The sequence below is a fragment of the Elephantulus edwardii genome, unplaced genomic scaffold (genome assembly GCF_000299155.1).
Source record: "Elephantulus edwardii isolate Elephantulus edwardi_28Jun2011 unplaced genomic scaffold, EleEdw1.0 scaffold00158, whole genome shotgun sequence".
NCBI lineage: Eukaryota > Metazoa > Chordata > Mammalia > Macroscelidea > Macroscelididae > Elephantulus > Elephantulus edwardii.
In genome coordinates, this window is record NW_006399908.1 from 7,175,981 (window position 1) to 7,192,220 (window position 16,240).

Here is a 16,240-nt window from a genome sequence, read left to right on the forward strand (position 1 = left end):
ATGTGTCAAACGTCGTGATGATTACCCATGGTGGACAGTGTTTGCTGGAGCTTCCCGACTAAAACAAGCCTGGAAGCAGGAGCGGCATCCACTTCTGAAATGGCTTGCCTCCAGAAACTCTTATGTACAACGAGTGCTCAGGCCTTTAGTTCATAGGGTAGCTATGAGTTGTACGATTCGACAGCACCTAACAACATCAACAACAGATGTTTTTACATACACACAGTTAAAAATTTTGTTTATGCAACAAATCTTTGACAAAATGTATAAATCTTGAGGTAATAACCCTTCTAAAAATAAATCTGCATGGAACATTTGCTACAATAATCTCCTGATTTTTTTAACCAGGAAAAACCAATTATTTACTCTTTTTCTTTCCCATTAAATTCCACAGCAAACCATTGGTAACTTCACACCAATGACTGAGCCATGCACTCCACCAAGATTACTTTTAGGGTTCCCCTCTCCCAGTTCTGAAGTCCCCTCTCTCATGGCTAATAATCATATTCCACTGGTGTTGGTGTCTATCTCTACATGACATTTCTTTCTAAAGTCATTCAAGGCACTAGGCAGATATATTTGTTAAAACTCTGCAAATAATTAGAGAAAACAAGTTCTGAATGTGGGCCCAAAGGGATCTCTAGTAAGTTGTGAAAGCATTAGGAAGGACATCTGTTTGGTTTTCCGGAGGCCTACTTTCCTGCCTACCCCACACGCCTACACGGCTCTGGATCCGAGCTTCCACAACACCAGCTGTTAGTGATAGATTAGACATCTTGATCAAATGCCACACAATGTCTTATTCATCTTTTAATCAACAGCATTCATGGCACAAACTGGGATTTTTGCTACTATCATCTGAGCTTGATTTGTGATCTGAAGAATCCCAATGACTACACAAACGACTTCAAACCACTCTCCAGGCAACTAACATGTACAAATTCTGTTCTTTCCCTACAATATGTTTTGTAACATACATTTTTACCACATACAAAAATTTCAGATAGTAAATATTTAACCCATTGGTATAGTGATCTTACACTATTCTATTTTTATATTTAAAAATCAAGGTCTGAACTCTAATTACTACTGGATTAAATGTATTGATTCATAAGAGAAAAATGTAAGTAACTAAAAGAATCTTTTACAAGCAAATATATGCAGAATTTTGGGGAGGGAAAAAGGGGGGGGGGAGAAGTCCCGTTTTTCTTAAATTCTTTTTCCTAGGAATTAAATTTATTGAACCTACATTCCCATATTTCTGGCTTCAGCTTGACTTAGATTTTCTTCTGGTCCTACTATTTTTATAGTGTTGATTTCGTGTTTAGCTTTATCAAAGAATGTTTTGATGTCCTTTTCATGATAAACTTCCTGTAAAATATTTTAAATACTCAAAATTAGAGAAAGTACGACAATAAGATTAATGTATTCACATGTAGATATTTCTTCACATTCAAATTTGTAATCCCACAATTACAGATAAATGGTAGCCCTATCAAACATTCTCCCTTTAATTGTAATTTAAAAGTCACATGAAGAAGCTATGACAATTACATAGCAATAACCTTTAAAGAGAAATTTCTTTGAGTACCTATTTCTAGGCAAGTCTTGGAATTAATGTTTAAGTCCTGCTATAAAATATATTTAAATTTTTATAGGAAAAAAGGAAGAAGAAATGACTTACTGCCTAAGAATCTTAGATTTGAGCTATCAAATATACAGGAAAAAATGATGATTAACTCAACAGACATTAATATAAATTACAAATTAAAAATGATTTTACAAAAGACAACATTATTCTTAAAAAGTCAAAAAATGGTGACATAAAATTGTACTTTAACAAACAGAGAAAGTTTAACACAATGTTATTATTAGAAAAACATGAAAAGAAAATTATCAGCATTGGAGCCTATGAAATAGATGTGATTCTGCAGTGCTAAAATTCAGATATTATTTTCCTTCCTGATAAAAGCATTTTAGTGCTTTTTAGGATAAATCTAAGTATTTCTGGAAAATTAATACTTTCACATCTTGTTAAAATACTGTAGTTAATTTTAAATAAAATACGGAAAGATTTAAAACTCCTACACTCAAGAAGTTTAGGGTCCTATGAATATAGACAAATATAAATAAAAGACATCATATAAAAATTTAATGTTAATTAGAAAACCATCAGAATCCAATTTACTGAATAAATTTGTACTTTTGAACTTATTCTCACTAGTTTTCAACAAACTTAAAATATTCTTTTAAAATAATTAGTTAAGAGGTACATAAGAAAGAATAATGAATGACATGAAAAGTGTTAGGATGGGAGAAAAACATTATCACTATACAGTTTACAGATAATTTTACTAGATAAGGGTAAGTACAAACTGTTCAAATGGAAACGGTGAAACTAAATGGAAAAATACTGAGGAAAAAAATGCACTGACATTTAGATTATATGTGGAAGGTGTTAGGGAGGCTCTGAATATTTTGCAAGAAAGTCCAAGTATTGAAATTCTTTGAGGCAAAGAACGCATGCCATTAAATTATGAAGCAGGACAATAAAACCCTATCTGGGCACTATTTCAAATTCTGATAATATGGTTTTATCAAACATGGTAATGACATTATTTTATCAAATATGATATTACATGATATATAGATATATAAAAATACATGATATAATGGAAAGGTAAACAGAAATCAAAAGCAAAGGAATATAAGATCTCTGTTATATCTTTCCTTATCTAGGGAGAGTTGAGCCCTTTGAAAACTGCTGATGTTCAACTATTTTCTGAGCTACATATTGGTCATCACAATGGCATTACAATGATTCCTAGACCCTAACTCTACAGGAGCTCTGTTAGCCTTGTGGGAAAGGAGCTGTGCTGCCACCCCAAAGGAAAGAAGTTCAAATCCACCAGCTTCTCTAAAGAGAAAGATGGGCAGTCTCCTTCTGAGCAATTTTGTCTCTGAAAAACCCCCTGGAGGGTCAGCTACACACAACAGCTTAGCCCTTCGTCCTATAACGGCAGAATAATAATCATTCCTCCATCGAATTTTGCTTTGTGAGTTCTTTTAAAAATAAATTCAAAACAACAAGAAATGCACTTTCTTGAAGAATACCAAAACCAGTTTCCAAACGGAATATTAATTTCTCAAATACTTACTTTGTTATGAATGAAAAGTTTAAGTGCTTCCTTGGGGTACTCCAACGTCAACAACGAGTCTAGAAATCGAGCCAGGAAAGGAGTAGCTTGCTCAATAAAAACGCCTATAGTTACATTTGGATAGACCTATGTTTTAAGGGAGGAAAATGTGGAACACATCAACAGAGAAGTTTCATCTTAAAAGTCTGAATTAGTCAAGTATTAATTAGCACAGTATAAACAATAAGAATCTCAGTTTGAGGTAAGTTAAATGTGAATTGCCCTGTGGCCAAGTCTAACTCTTGACATTTTTTTAGATCTCACCCAAGTAATATTACTGAATCGTATCCTGCATTACTGACTTAGGTTTAAAGAGGATTTACACATACTCACTGTACTTTCTGAAAAATCAAAATTAATTAAGGATATTGCTTTTGCTGCTACTATTTTCTTTACAGTGGCCCTTGAAGAATCAGATTTCAAATCTCAGGGCTATTGCTAAAAGTTCTTTTCATAAGCTTAGAGATGAATTTGTAGCCCAAGGAAAGAACTAATAGAGGACCCGAGAGGCTGTATTACTTTCTTTCCTTTCTTCAATACGCCCTTTAACCCTGATGGTCTGGGTTTTTTTTCTTTATTATTACATGTAAATAAAGCTATTTTCACTGTATTTACGCATATTTTTTTAAAATCCTCTTTGACTATGTTTTACTGTGCAGCTTCTCTTTCAGGCATTGCATGACAGGTAATGCCAGACCTGTGGTAGGCAACATCTAGAAAAACAACAGAAAGCTATGTCTTGAAAAACTTACAAACAGTTGATGAAAACAGCAATGTTTGCAAACAATATAAAGGTATTATTACCAATAACCTGCAATAAGAGAGATGCATATAGAAACCATAATCAGATATCCAAGTAGCACTTGGCAAAGTTTAGTAGGTCAGCAAGCAATAAATCTTGGAGAGGATGTGGAGAGGTGGAAGCTCTCATACTCTGTTGATGGGACTGTAAAATGGCACAAACATGCTGGAAGGCAATTTGGCATTTCCTCAAAAAGTTGAGCATAGGAACTCTATAACCCAGCTATTCCACTACTAGGAACATACCCCAAGGAAATTCGAGCTGAGAAACAAATGGAGATCTGTACACCGATGTTCATAGCAGTGTTACTCACCATTGTAAGCACATGGAAACAGCCAAAATTTCCAACCACAACTGAATAAAATGAGAAACGGTGGTACAGTCACACAATGGAATACTATGCAGGACTCAGGAGAAACAATTTTGATAAATACTGCATAACTTGGGAGGAAATGGAGAGCACTACACTCAGTGAAGTAATTCAGTTTCATAAGGACAATTACTGTATAAGTCCATTACTGTAAAAATAGAAGGATAACTAGTAAAACATGTATGAGGAGCCAAGTTCAAACATACCATCTTCTCCAAAGGAGAAAGATAAGGCAGTCTGCTTTCATAAAGACTGATAACTTGAGAAACCCAATCAGTAGTTAAAAATCACTGCTCAATAACTATGACTTTTAAAACACATGATAAATTTTATTTCTATGGTGGAAGGACTTGTTTTCAAAATCATTTTAATAGGATATAAGGTAAAATATCAGGATTGATTTTTAAATGTTTTCATGATGCAACTACATTGAGAACTCGTCTGATATTCCTTCCAGATAGGAAACATTCAGTTTGTTATTTTAGAGATAAGACATAAAGCCCTTTTTTCAAATAAAATAGGGTTCTATTCAGAAGTCACTAAGGTACACAACATAAAGTCTATCCTCCACTCAGAGATAAAGATAGCAAGTAATTCAGGAGCTGACAGTGGTAAGAACAGACACCATTTAATTAAGAGTGCAAGATTATTATAAGGAAATATAGCTGCAGAAGAAAAGGAGTTACCAGAATGCTATTCCTGAGACTTTTATTTGTCCTTCTTACTTCAGGTACTCTTAACTACTTACTAAAGTTGTAGGGAATGTGGTTGTTGTTATGTGCCATCAAGTCGGCTGCGACTCGCAGTGACCCTGTGTACAACAGCTTTAAAGCCTGCCCTGTCCAGAGCCAGTCTCACTGAATCTGATACACCTACCCTCACTGCTCTAGTTATTGTATCAATCCATCCCACCTGGGTTCTTTCTCTTCTGCGGTGTCCCTCCACCCTTCTGAGCCTGATGTTCTTCTCCAAACATCGGTCCCTCTTGGCCACATGCCTAAAGTAAGTGAGTTTCAAAATCTTAATCTCCAAGGACAAATTTGGTTTCACCTTCTCCAAGGAAGACCTATTTGTTTTCTTGGCATTCCATGGTACGTTCAAGACTGGTCTCCAGTACCACAACTCAAAGGCATCAATTCTTCTTCTATCCCCCTTAGTCAAGTAATTGTGAAGACCATGGACTGGATCAGGCACACATCAGTCTCTAGACTGACATTGTTCCTTCTCAGTACTCTGAAAAGGTCCCCAACAGCAGATTTACTTAATGCAATTTTCCTTTTTATTTCCTTACTGCTGGTGCCAAAAGTGTTGATTGTGGAGTCAAGCAAACTGTAACTGTTAACAACGTCAATCTCTTTTCCATCCATCATGGTGCTGCCAATTAAGCAGTGGTGAGAATCTGGGTTTTCTTGATGTTGAGCTTCAGTTCATATTGAAGATGACAGTCCTTGACCTTTTGCAGGAAGCACTTCATGTCCTCCTCAGTTAAGGTTGTATCATCTGTATAACAAAGGTTGTTGATGAGTCTTCCTCCCATCCTAATGCTTCTGCATATAGATTGAAAAGGTATGGAGACAGGCCACATTCCTGATTTTGAACCATGAAGTGTTTCCCTGCTATGTTTTGAAGACTGCTTCCTGGTCCTAGTATCGGTTTTGCATAAGCACAGGCAAGTGTTCTGGGATTCCCATTCTCCTCAAGGTTAACCACAATTTGTGATCTACACAGTCAAATGTCTTTGCATAGTCATACTTTACAAAGTCATTCTCTGCTTTCTGTCAAGATCCATCTGACATTGGTGATAATGTCTCTAGTGCCATGGTCTCTTGTAATCCCAGCCTGCAGTTCTGGTAGTTCTCTATCAATGTATTATTCCAGTTGTTTCGGGATAATTTTCAAGAGGATTTTGCATGTGTGTGATATGAGTGATATTGTACAATAATTTGAACAGAAGAAAGAATTATTCTTATTAGTAAAATGACTTTCCAGAATCTAGAACTGTTCGTACAAAAAAAATCCTTCTAAATTACTAAAGCAAGTAGCTGGAAGAAACTTTTCAGAATCTTCTATACTGTTGCTACTGATGACAGAACAAAGATCTAAACAAATGTCTTAAAGACAAGGTAATAAACATTGCCAATTGCTTGTTCACTAGTTGTTAATTCTCTATGTAATATATATATATAAATATCCTAGTACTTATCAGGCATGTACATGACACAGAAGCAAAATCATCCCAGAACCAAATGACCTTAATTCAAATATATACTCTTAACACTATGTTCTCTATGGTAGGTTACTTAATGTTAATATAACTGGGTTTTTCTCATGCATAAGCCTGAATCAATAGTCCTATTTACAGCAAGCATTTCTGCAAAGTTTGAGTAAGCTACTATATGTAAAGTACTTAATAATGTCCTTAAACTATATAATCACATAATTATTTTTTAAAATATCATATTTGAAAATCAAGCACAGATAAAATTTAACATGCAAATGGTAAATTATTATCATGGTCCCCCTCCGCCCTGAGTGCTTTCATCACCTTATATACCAATTGCAACTAGCTGGCTGAGACTCACAGCGTATCTACACATATCAGAGTATCACAGAATTTTTAATGGCTGATTTTAAAACAACAACAACAAAAACTAACAACAGATAGCCAGGCTTTTATTCTAAGGCACCTCTGGGTGAATTTGAATCACTGTACTTTCAGCTGAGAGCAGACCACTTTAACCACTTGCATTACTCAGGAACTTCTTTGACATGTTAGCAGACTTAGATGAAGCAAACGCTGCCAATCATAACAAGCTATGAAGTATAAACACATTTTTACCTGGTTCAAATATGTGACATTGCTTTCAAATCAGCTTATAAATATACAAATTTAGAATTTTTTTGAATCATTATGTATTAAATTTATTTGTCTGGCTAATTCCAATAAAGAACACAATTCTGAAAAGCTAACTAGGTATTCAGCTGAAGTGGAAGCCTAAAGTTAGCTTTTTTAGCCATTAACTTAGCCCACTCTGGTCTCCAGTTACCTTAACTGAAGATACATGGTCTTGCAGTTTTTCAAGCTGTGGGATTAGGATAAAAGAATAAGTGCTTCCCACAACGAGTGGCAAGACTTGAGGGAAGCTAGAGAAAGACCCTGTTGAGAGTGAGACCTTGGTGGTGAGACCCCAGTGATGGCAATGGAGAGACTGTGGCATTGGTGTGGAGAAACTGTGGCAAGGTGTAGCCAAAGGTGCTCTAAGATAAAGGTCAAACTTAAAGATGTTGCTATTGTTGCCATATGCTTGAAGGAGAAGCCGACATATAACTACTCTGAGGCAAACCTTGATGGATGAACTGAACTGGGACTTGGACTAACTGAGAAAGTGTGCCTTGGAACTGCTGGACAAAAATCTGGATTTGCATTGAGCGATACTCTTTGGTTTCTGCACTCTCCTACTTCCTTCCCTAATAAACTTAATTCTCAGTACCACAGCTGTGAGTCAGTGAGTCACCAACAATTAAAAGAACCTCTTTTAGAGGCACCTTGCGGCTGGGCTACAGGCTCCTTATCTGCTTTCTGCTATGAGGTGGTGAGGGGCTATGCTATTCTCACTCCCTCTGGCCCTTTCAGAGAGATGGTCATAGCCCCATGTCTCATTTTCTTCTCTCTAGACAGCGACCCTCAAACAGTCAGTGTCCCAACCACTAAATAAAAAAAAAAATTATTATTACATTTCACACACAGCCAGTTCCACTTACATGTACTGTGGACAAGTCAATTACATCCAAATCACAAAGTTTGCAGCCACTCTCCTGTGTCCATGCGTTAGGTATATAGTTTCCAAAATAATTGAGCACAATCTAGTAAACAAAAGAAAAAGAAAGTCTCACTCCTCAATACAGTTTCATCCTGTAAATATCCAGTTTCACAACATGCTTTTTATTTTAAGTACATCCTCTTCATTCTCTTAATCACCTCAGACTGGACACTGCATAAACAAATTTCTCCAGAGATTGCAATCACAAAGCAGCAAACTTTGGTCTAGAAATATCTCAAAATATCCCAGAAATTATAAATGTGTTTTTATTTCATTTGATTTGATAATAAATGATGTAGGAAGAGATACAATTAAGGAAGTACAGAAGCTTATATTGGCGTAGTCTGTAGGACTCTGCATATTGTACTGTTAATTGAAAAACCACACTTCTCTTGTGGCTGGAATGCACAAGCACCTCTTCAGGAAAAAGACGATCAGTCTCTTCTCATGTAACTTATAACCTCCCAAAACCTACTGGAGGGTCAGCTATGAGTCAATTCTGACTCAATGACAATGGAGTTTTACTTTCTTGAACATTACAAATACAGATATTCTACTAAATAGACATGTTGTTGTTATTGTTGTGTACTGTAGATTCAAACCGACCTAATGTTGACAATCTAAGAGGGTTTTCAAAGGCAGTTTATTACACAGGAGGAGAGCACCCATCCTCCCATGGAGCAGCTGGTGGCCTCGAACCATGTGTCTTTGAGATTACAGTGCAGGTTTGTTTTGCCGCTAGGCCACCAGAGCTCCTGAAACACTTTGTTGTGGAAGGCTGAAGTTTATCATGGAGCTCAAACTCCATTCTAGTCCTTGGCAGAGTTCAGATATCATTTAAGTTCATTTTGACTAGCAAACCAGCTGTATGGCTTTTTAAAAAAATTGTGATTTTATTGAAGGTTTATAGAAAACTTACATTCATTATGGCTTTTTTATTCTTCTCTCAGGAAGAGTGGGATTAAAAACCAAAACTGCCAAAGTCTGCATGCTGGTGGTGATGTTGTTAAGCATTGCACTGGCATGCATTTGTAGCAACCCTAAAAACAATAGACTTTGCCCAAACCTATCCGATCTTCACAATCTCAGCTATGTTTAACTCACTGTTGCAACTACTTTATCAGTCCATCTTGTTGAAGGTCTTTTTTTTCTCACTGACTTCTACCTTTTCAAGTCTGATGTCTTTCTCCAGGTACTGGGCCCCTCGTAATAACATGCCCAAAACTTGTGAGATAAGAATTCACAGCCTCACTTATAAGGAGCATTTTGACTGGACTTCTTCTCCAAGACAAATATTTGTTCGTTGGCTGTATATTCAAAATTATTAGACAAACCAATACCTGAAGCATACTCATTTTTCTTCTGTTTTCCTTATTGAATGTCTAACTTTGAAATGCAGATAAAACAACTGAAAATAATATGCCTTGGGCCAGGCTCACCCTACTCTTTAAAATGTTAAAGAGGTCTCTGGAAGTAGGTTTGCTAAATCCCTTTCATTTATTGACTGCTACTTCCATGGGTGTTATTTGTGGATTATGTATCCAAGTAAAATGAAATCCTTGACAACTTCAAGCATTTCTCTGTTTATCATGATTTTGCTTATTGGTCCTGCTATTAAGATTTTAGCCTGCTGTGCTTATGTGCTATTGAGTCAGAAGGAACTCACAGCTGAACCTCCAGATTTTCTAAGACTGTAAATCACCTGAGAGGAAATTATCCAACTTTGTCCCATGAAGCAGTTGGTGGATTTGAACCACCTGCCTTTGGGCTTGCCATAAAAACAAGAACTTCTCTAGCGTTTTGTTAATGACTTACCTAGCACAGATCCCATAGTCATGCCTCATTACTTTGACCCCTACGGAGATGGGAGACTCAGAACCAATCCTGTAAACATTTTTTTTATATTTATAATTGTGTTAAATATCCTAGTCCTGGCTTTGGTTGTTCTTTTGGGTTGGTTTTGTTTTTTCTTTGTTTCGGGTTTGTTTGTTTGTTTGTACTTCTGTAGTTGTCCCTATAACAGTACCTGCTATCAATCAGAACCCAGCATTTTAAGGAAGGATAGCTCTGGTGTGGTGAAATTTATAGGGAGTTTCACTGTTAACACAAAGGCTGTGCCTCACTGGACGTTTGAATCCATCAAAGGTTCCCCTTGAGAAATATGGGCAATCTCCTCCTAAGGGATTTACAGCTGCCAGAACTCCAGGGGAGGATCAGCTCTGACTCAATAGGAATGAGTAGAGAATATTTAAATCTGAAATCTCTTTTTCCCCTAGAAAAAATGTCCAACAATGATACAGTTTTAAGTGAGCTAATGAGATATATGAGAAAAAAGCAATATGTGTGACAATAGTAACATAAATACTAACTTAGGAACAAGATATTTTCAAAATTCCAGAGGAGGCACCTACAGTGAATTGGGTAGTGGAAATATGACTTCTTGCCAAGGTGTCCTCACGTAAATGAAATAGCTGACTTCATCACTAAAACACTCATGCTCATTACCATCAAGCTGGAAGCAACTCATAGTTGACCACTAGTGGCTTTTCAGAGGTTATAAATGATACAGGAGATTGCTCATCTTTCCTCATGAGCCACTCATGAATGCAAACCACCAGAAGTGATAATCCTTCTGTTAGCAACACTTCCTGTGGACCACGCCACATGAGTTCTCTCTTTACCACTAAAAAACACGGAAATCTTTCCAGGAAATACTTCAGTCCAGGTTTCTGGGCAATGACTTATGGGTATAGACCTTGGGAAAAGATAGCTTGCTGTTTAAAATATATTTAGAATTATTTCCTAATCACTCTCATCCACGATACCTTCCATCAACAATAAGATAAAGGATGTGAGGGATATTAGTCACTAGGGATGGTTCCTCACCCCCATTCCTAGCGGACATCAGAGAAACTCCTTTTTGACTCATCTCCTCCCTCTGGGGTGAGATCCTGGCATTTATTTTCCCTCTATAGTTTATGTCCTTGTGTGTGGTGAGGTGAGAGTTGAAGGTTTGTGGAAGGGATGAGAGAAAGAGAACGAGAAAACAGCGGATGGCAGTATGAGCTCCTAAACAGACCTGGCATACCCATACACTTCAAATGCTTTTCCAAAAACTCACATTTCATGAAATAAGGTCCAGGACTTAAGAACAATAAATGACATAGTTGAGCCTCTACATCTTGTGGTTCCTAACCTTTATACTAACAGACAAAAGTGCTAGTCTATAGGCCTTTTATTTTAAGAACTACCTTCCCTCTATTAACTTGATTTGTGCCACTGTTAGAACCTCTACTTGGCATATTATTGCTTTTAATTTTTGACTCATATACTTTTAACTTGTTAAATTTGTGTCTTCTAGGCTGTAACAGTTCCATGATACATCTTCAAGGATATGAACATGTACGGCTAAGCACAATTGGTAACAGTGCATCTAAATTCCAAAATCAATCTCCACAATAGTCTACGTGTTTCCTATTGCCAAAGGGGCCCTTTAGAGTAGTGAGAGAAGATCTTCACCCTGAAACCTACAGCATCCCTTTTCAGCAGGAAGTAGCTAAGAGAATACACTTTTTCTTATGAATCAGTGTGCAGTCTCTCTCAGGGAGGAGTGATAGGGAATGGCAAAGGACACACTGACAAAGGAGATTAATTAGAACTGGCTTTGACAAGCACTGTGGCAATGGGACAATTAAAACAGACTTTCTAGGGGGGAAAAAAAAGAGGAACGAACTAGGGGAGAGCGTAGAGAAAATAATACCAACAATGAATGAATGGAAACCCAAAATCTCTGTAAATGTTCATTAAAATTAATAAAATTTAACAGAAAAAAAAGATTACTTATCCTTTCTGCAGCAATTTTAATACGTAGTATGAGTGTTTGTGGTTCTTTTGTTTTTCAAATTTGATTGTGTTATCCATTCTTTTCATACTGTAATTACCTTGCTTTAAGCCAAGGATATAGTAGAAAACTAGCGCTGTCCTTGATTTCATGTTACGGTTAGAGGGAAGCTTTTGAATGCTTATACAATCATTAATTTTTTATTAAAGAGAAATGAACTCAAAGAAAAAAATGTCTATGCATTTACTCTGGTGATCAAAAATGTAGAGCACATACACTGAAATTTTCTAGCTTCCTCAGGCCCAGAAAGAGATCTTGGTATGTAGATCAGATGAGGTAATTAGTTCAGTATCATTTTAGCAGATTCCACCCAAATATTTGGGACTATGTCCAGAAATGTCTAGTAGATTGAGAAACTCTCAACCAAATACTGTTGAAACCTGTATGTTCTTATTAAAATGAAAAGACAGTAGTGTTGTAGATACTGTGCATATGGTTAAATTTAATTTGCACATCACACTCAAATACATTCACATTTCTTCTGTTCTGCAAGAAGTTAAAATTAAATTCAAAGCAGAAAATACAAAATCAAGGCATTTCTTCAGGGTACTTTGCAAAACTACATGGCTAGCCACTATTAAAAGAGTCAACGTCATCATTTTATAGCATGCTTCTATAATAAACACAGAAATAAAGATTGCTACTGTTTGTCAAAGATTATAACTAAAAGCAATGGCTTAATTACTCCTATCCTACAAAATGCCATTTTAAAAGGAAGAAAATAAAGATAGTTATTATATAAAGAAAGCAGATCCTCTAGCACTATATGAAAGGATAAAAAAACATGGTAGCATAAAATATGTTGTTCTGTTATATGTTAACTTTTATTTAAAATAACCTGTAGGGTTGTTTTTTTAGAAGAAAAAAAACCACCCAAATTATTTATGGCTCCAATCATAAAAAATTTCCAGCTATATATAATGACTTGGCACTTTTACCATCTCATAAAATCTCATACAAATTAAATATTTATCTCCTGAATTATTGATCAGTAGACAAAAACGGCAAATAACAAAATGATCAATATTTTTTCAAAGTCTAAAATGTATAAAAGACATTTTAGAATTAAGAATGAAAACTACTGTAACTTTTAACATTTTGGGGTTTTATTTTTTTTAAAACATTTTGCTTTTTATATCATTTCATTTTTATAGATAAGGAAGATTATTTTAAAAGCATCACTTCTGATGAGGAAATCCTACTCTCACAGATTTCTCAGCACAAACCCTAAGTCATATCCAGTCCTCGCACCTAACATCTGTTTTCTTAATAAAAATTGCAGACATTTATACTGGCAGCTCTGGAAAGTGCAGCACACTGTTTATGGAGTTAGGCTGGTCATCTGGCTGGTCATAGCTTCTAGGTGGTAGTTCTTTCCGGAGCTTCCTTTCACAATCTCACAAAGTTTCCAAAAATGATGTCATTTCCATTGGCAGAAAATGCTTTCTAGCCAAATTCTTCTTTTTTTAAAAAAAAAGATCATGTAGTTTCGCAAGGCCCCAGTGACACGGTCACTGTGATTTTACAGGCAAATGAAGTCCTTCTATTCAATGAACATTGAATTAGTTTCACAAACAACCTGTCCTTGCACTTCACTCACCCATTACCATCAAGTCAATTCTCATCTCTGAGCAACTGTTTTGTTGTTGTTAGGTACCATCAAGTTCAGTACAACCCATAGGGACCCTATGAACAACAGACCTGAACTCTACTCTATCTCATGCTTTCCTTATCATCTCTCACACACTAGAGCTCATTACTGAAGTCACTCTGTCAATCTAATTCATTGGGGGTTTTCCTCTCTTTCACTGACCTTTCCAAGCATAATGTCCTTTTCCAAGGAATAGCCTCTCCAAGCAACATGTCCAAAGCATAGGAGATGACGTTTCTTTGCTTCCAAGGAACACTCTGGCTGCACTTTCTCCAAGACTTATCTGTTTCTTCTTGTGCAAAGTGTTTAGGAGTCTGTAAATTGCACTGGAGTCGACTGCCCATCTCTCTCCTGGGAAGCCGTGGGTGGACTGAAATCTTTGGGTTATCAGCACAACTTCCTATAAATTACACCAACAGAGCTCCCTTGTGTATAAACTGAGATTGTAAATATACCAACAGTCTCAAAATGATTATGTTAACTTGTATATTACCTGATATTTTAAAGAAAAATGTGAGCATTAAATAGTTTAGGATTTTACTACTTATATAATAAATGATCTGCAAAAATAAAATGAAATGTTTCAAACAGGAAATCCATTTCAATCTAACAATTCCTATTTGATCGCATCAAAACAATCACAAATATAATTATGTAGAGTACACACAGAAATATTTCAAATAAAAGTATTAATTTTAAAAACAAAAGGATATCAGGATGAAAACAAATTAAAAATATGAATGCTCATAGATATCTATTGAAAAGGCATAAAATTGGAAGATTTTATGGATGAAAACAATTCTTGATGAGTTACAGAATTAAAGTGGCTTCTGTTTTCTAAACAACATGCCTCTGGAAACTCTATGAACTTTGAGAAATGACAATAGTTACAGAAAGGCTTTAGGCCTTTTGTTCATAGGGTCACTTATAAGTCATGCTCAACTCAATGGCAATCATCAAAAACAAAATTTTATACTATAAAGTGCTTTTTAATAGCATGATAAGGGAGCTTTGGTGGCCCAGTGGTTAGAAGTTGTGCTGCAATCTCACACAGTTCAAGTCCACCAGCTTCTCCATGGGAGAAGGATGGGTAATTACTTCCCATGTGGTTAACTGCCTCTGAAAACCCACTGGAGGGTCAGCTATGGGTGTATTCTGACTTGACAGTATACGACAACAGCAACAGCATAAAAGTTAGAAAAGGATCTAAGAAATAAATCCATTTATATATACTTTGTTCTATAAGTTCTCTTTAAAAGAATGTATCCTTTATAGATATGTGTATATTTTTAAATGAAATAACACAATATAATTTAGTTCAATAGCATAGTTCTAAAGGACTGACAAAATAGTCATCTCTTACTAAAATATCAAGATACAAATTTAAATTATGTATAAAAAAATTACTCCTACTTTCATCTTCATAAAGGATAAAAGGGGAGAAAAGTTTTTATATGAATAAGCAACTGCATTATTTCTCATTATTCCGTAAAAAGGAGAAATGTGCTATATTCATGTGTTCCTATAAACTTTATAGTATAATAAACTACAGTACAAGCATTTATAAAATGTATATGTAGTCACTGCTCAAATGAGCTTACTATACTATGATTTTTATTTTTAAAAAGCCCTATTTTTTGTGATCATACAGAACCACGGATAAGATTATGTCTTTTTAAAAAAAGTGACACAAACAGTAAAAGTATAGCCTGACATCAGGGTTGGGGTAAGACTGAGAAAAACTGGATAAATTATGTACACTGCATTGAAACAGATGAGGGAGAGAACAGTTTAAAAGTGATATATGATAGAGTATTATGGTTATCACAAGAGTCCAGAATCAAAGTTGCATAGTGGAGTGTACTTGGGGGAGGTGGGGGTTGTATACCAATGAAGGAATTTTTCCTTTTTCTTTTCAAAAAGAAGAGGGAACTGGGGGGAGGAATGGGCAGGGAGAAAAATGTAAAAATGAATGAATGGAAATCCAAAATCTCTGTAAATGTTCATAAAAAAAAAAAAAGTATAGCCTGGACTAAGTATTTTTCCTATGAAACTTGAAAATTCTTAATACTTCTAGGTTTTTCTAAAGGTTCACTTATGGGCTTTTCTAAAGGATTTGGAAAGGATCATTAAGAAAGCACTGAACACAAAGTCTTGCATCTCAATACACACACACACACACACACACACACACACACACACACACGGCTATGTGACTTTGACATATGCTGACTTTCCATCAGATTTCTGAGGCAAAAGCAGACTCTCTCGTTTTTCTCCTGAAGAGTCACTGATGAATGCAAACAGTTGGTCCTGGTTAGCAATGCCAACATGTCACTTCATTGTTTAAAACTTAACTTCCTCTCTAAAGAAACATATTACCAAGGAAGAAAAGGTCACTGCTTAGGTATAAAAGATGTTCATTCATGCAAACTTTTGCCTTATTCATGCCAAGGGAAACACAGGTAAAAGGATAAGACTGACCACAACAAGATAAA

At 35.8% G+C, this 16,240-nt stretch overlaps 1 protein-coding gene across 1 annotated transcript in view; it reads right to left on the bottom strand.

Annotated features, from left to right (window-relative positions):
• Window positions 1-16,240, bottom strand: part of PLOD2 (procollagen-lysine, 2-oxoglutarate 5-dioxygenase 2) — a 142,785-nt gene that overhangs the window by 20,151 nt on the left and 106,394 nt on the right. The window contains exons 8-10 of the mRNA XM_006895120.1: window positions 8,132-8,233; window positions 3,159-3,284; window positions 1,250-1,371 (exon numbers count right to left, since the gene is read on the bottom strand). Of these exons, the coding sequence (XP_006895182.1) occupies window positions 1,250-1,371; window positions 3,159-3,284; window positions 8,132-8,233 (350 nt within the window). The remainder of the gene's footprint in view (window positions 1-1,249; window positions 1,372-3,158; window positions 3,285-8,131; window positions 8,234-16,240) is intronic.